We start from the raw sequence: 3,220 nt of genomic DNA on the forward strand, positions 1-3,220 counted from the left end.
GAAAAAATTCAGGCCAAAATATGGCTAACAGATTTAAGTTACATGAATCAAGAATTGTATCATTGGTTAGTCTGTTTTTATTTATTCACTCAAGGAGCAAAACAAGAGAGTCCATCTTTCTCCTAATGCCAACATTGTGTAGTAATGGTTTACACCGACTGTTCTATTTGAGGGTAAAATTATGGTTGTAGCATGAAATGCACCTCTGCATTGTAAAAGCAACCATATGTGATTACAATGCAACCATATGTGAGATCCCAAGCATTGACATTTGAGAAATTTTGTATACTTCTAATGGAGGAGGAGTTGAGACTTAAAAGTCCAAGAGGGTAACAATAGTGAATATGCTGCATTCCTTGCCAATGCAAAAGGCAAAAGTGATTCTACCAACGGTCACAAAAAGAAGGGTGATAAAAAAGTCTCAAGGATGACTTCTAATGCAAGAAGAAAGGACATGCAATTGTAGATTGTTGTGTCAAGAAGGCAGTTGAAAAGAATAGCATCATGAAGATTAAAGGGAAGGAGACGAATGATATGACTGGGCCTCGATTCTTTCTTGTGCCCATTGTCTCCACCAATGTAATAGGACCAATATATTCTATTATTTCTGTTAGTAATGCATGGATACATATCAATCTTGCCTTGACCATCCAATCACAATGGCAATAATTGTTCACATCATGTGGCCTAGGGTACAATGTGAAATATATATGGGTTCATCAACAAACCCATAAAAGGCTAAGATTTCACGAAAATGCTTTACTATATTAGCTTTTGTACATTGGTTTTCTAAGACTACATTTCAACACAATTGTCCCACTAGTCAAGCCACTTATTCACAATTAATATTATAATTTATTTTTACTAATTTTTAAAAAACTATTAAGAATTTCCTATATAAAAATAATTTACTATATTACTAGTAAAGTGTTCCACTTTTACTAGTTGAGACTTTTTCTAGATACATTATAAGTATCTAGAAACTCTCATTTTTTTGGCAACATGGGAAAGTGTTTTAAAGTTCCTTGTGTTAAACACGACTACTCCATAGAAATGCTATTGATCCGAGCACGGAAAGTAATAGATGAAGGTGAAGCTGTACAACATCCAACATGGCATTTGTCTTGCTATACATCGGCCATTGCATTGCAAACCTTACAAGCATTACAACATTTACTTTAGTAGCATGTACACAAACAAGAGGCTGTCACAAGAGTAACATATTTGGAGGAAAAACCGACATGTACAATCCAAATATGACTGTGTTTTGTGAACAACGATGATGGATGCCCCGCCTAGTAATTTGGGTGCATCACCACCTTAATGCATCCGTCTGCCTTGTCATTGAACATCTTGTACATGCGGGGCGCATCCTCGAGTTTGGCGTAATGTGTGATAACGATGGTGGGATCGAGCTCACCCTTCTCCACCATGGGCTGCAGGGTGGGCCAGTAGCGTTGGCAAGGCGTCGGCCCGCTGCGCATCGTCAGGCTCTTCTCCATGAAGGCTCCAACATTGAAGTGGTTGGTATAGCCCCCATACACCCCAACAACCGCCACCCTGCCACCCTTCCGCACATTATACATTGCATCGTTCAAGACCTCCGCACTGTCGGTTGCAGCCCCTGTTAACAGCTCCGCCTTTACTAACATGGAATGCGCATAATGGGATCCCACCGCATCTATTGTGACGTCCGGTCCCAGAGGAAGCACACTCCTTATGGTATCATACACCTGTTTGGTGTTGCTAGAACTGTTTCATATCTGCGTACTTGATCCAACAGGAAAGCAAAACGGGGTGGACGGTTTATCGAGTTAATTACAGACATAACTTGCCAGACAGTTTTACCTTCTGTTTCTTGAAATTGATGGTTCTCAAGTTACGCAACTTTGATTTTGCATGCTCCAACCTGAGAAGAATCTCCATCAGTCCAGGAATGGTGTATGCAGAAAGAAAACACCATTAATCCAGGCATTGTGCAGAAGGAAGTTATACAGATCTGCTCATCATTTGACAAACCTTAAAAGGCCATTGAAGTCTGTTCTCTATATTCTCTTACCTGTAATCAAGCTCATCTATGAGGAACACCTCTCTTGCACCACGCACCAGTGCGCAATGTGCTGCAAGAATCCCAACCGGCCCTGCACCCCATATGGCCACGTTATCACCCTCACTTACCTCGCCGAGCTCATTGGCGTGCCAGGCGGTTGGGAGTATGTCCGAGAGGAAAACATACATCTCATCTGGAGCCTCCTTAGAAGGCACCTTCAGCAGATTGATATCAGCAAGGGGCACGCGCACATACTCAGCCTGCCCACCAGGCCACCCGCCCATCATGCGCGAGTAGCCGAAGACCCCACCCGTGCGGTCACCGTACAGCTCCTGCTGCTCCTTGCTAGGGTTCGTGCGGTCGCAGGCGCTGTATAGCTTGAGCTTGTCACAGAAGAAGCAGCGGCCACAGGCGATGCTATAGCAGGCCACGACACGGTCGCCTCTGCTGAAGTTCTTCACATCGGGACCGACATCGTGCACGATACCCATGAACTCGTGGCCCAGGACGTCCCCAGGCTGCATGCCGGGAACGAAACCGAGGTAGGTGTGGAGGTCAGAGCCGCAGATGCACGTGCTGGTGACATGGATGATGGCGTCCGCAGGGTGAGTGACGACCGGAATCGGCCGAGCCTTGTTCACCTTGATATTCTTCTTCCCATGCCACTCTGCGGCATGCATGAGGTGTCCACTGTCGACGTTGGGCTCGATGGGCACAATCGGCACTTGTGTCTCCTCGAGGGCGGCTGCCATGCTGGGTGAGTCGATGACAAGGTATGGCCGTGTATATGGCTGTCTGTTTCTCCAGGCTTGAAATGACACTCTCCTCAACCTGTTCTCTGCAGGTTATGCATCTACTATGTTCTTTTGTTTGGTGGATGGATATTGACCAGGCCTGTCGATGGGAGCACCCAAATAGAAGCCATGTCGCCTGGCATGCTGCCTTGTCGGCATGCTGTCCAGTTGGCACATTCAGCATACCTCCTGACCTCAGCGAACGCTTTTCTGATGGGGCAGTAAGTATACAGTTTTTTCCATGCCCTCCCCTAAATCCATGGTGACGGTGGATTAGGACTGCACTAACCTTCCTACGTGTCACCCCCTCATACAATAGTATGCTTTTACTACGCTTTAACGTCTCTCTTCACCTTAGTGATCAGTCATTGCCATC

General features: G+C 45.4%; 1 protein-coding gene across 1 annotated transcript; it reads right to left on the reverse strand.

Annotated features, from left to right (window-relative positions):
* Positions 1-1,101: 1,101 nt before the first annotated feature.
* LOC148031071 (uncharacterized) lies at positions 1,102-2,885 on the reverse strand. The gene is made up of 3 exons (XM_087685666.1): positions 2,060-2,885; positions 1,849-1,909; positions 1,102-1,733 (listed from the first exon to the last, which is right to left on the reverse strand). The coding sequence occupies exons 1-3, from the start codon at positions 2,800-2,802 to the stop codon at positions 1,296-1,298; spliced, it is 1,242 nt and encodes a 413-aa protein (XP_087541792.1). The 5' UTR covers positions 2,803-2,885; the 3' UTR covers positions 1,102-1,295.
* Between the last annotated feature and the right edge of the window lie 335 nt (positions 2,886-3,220).

The sequence above is a fragment of the Lygodium microphyllum genome, chromosome 9 (genome assembly GCF_053477565.2).
Source record: "Lygodium microphyllum isolate KBCC chromosome 9, Lygodium_microphyllum_v1.1.10, whole genome shotgun sequence".
Classification (NCBI taxonomy): Eukaryota; Viridiplantae; Streptophyta; class Polypodiopsida; order Schizaeales; family Lygodiaceae; genus Lygodium; species Lygodium microphyllum.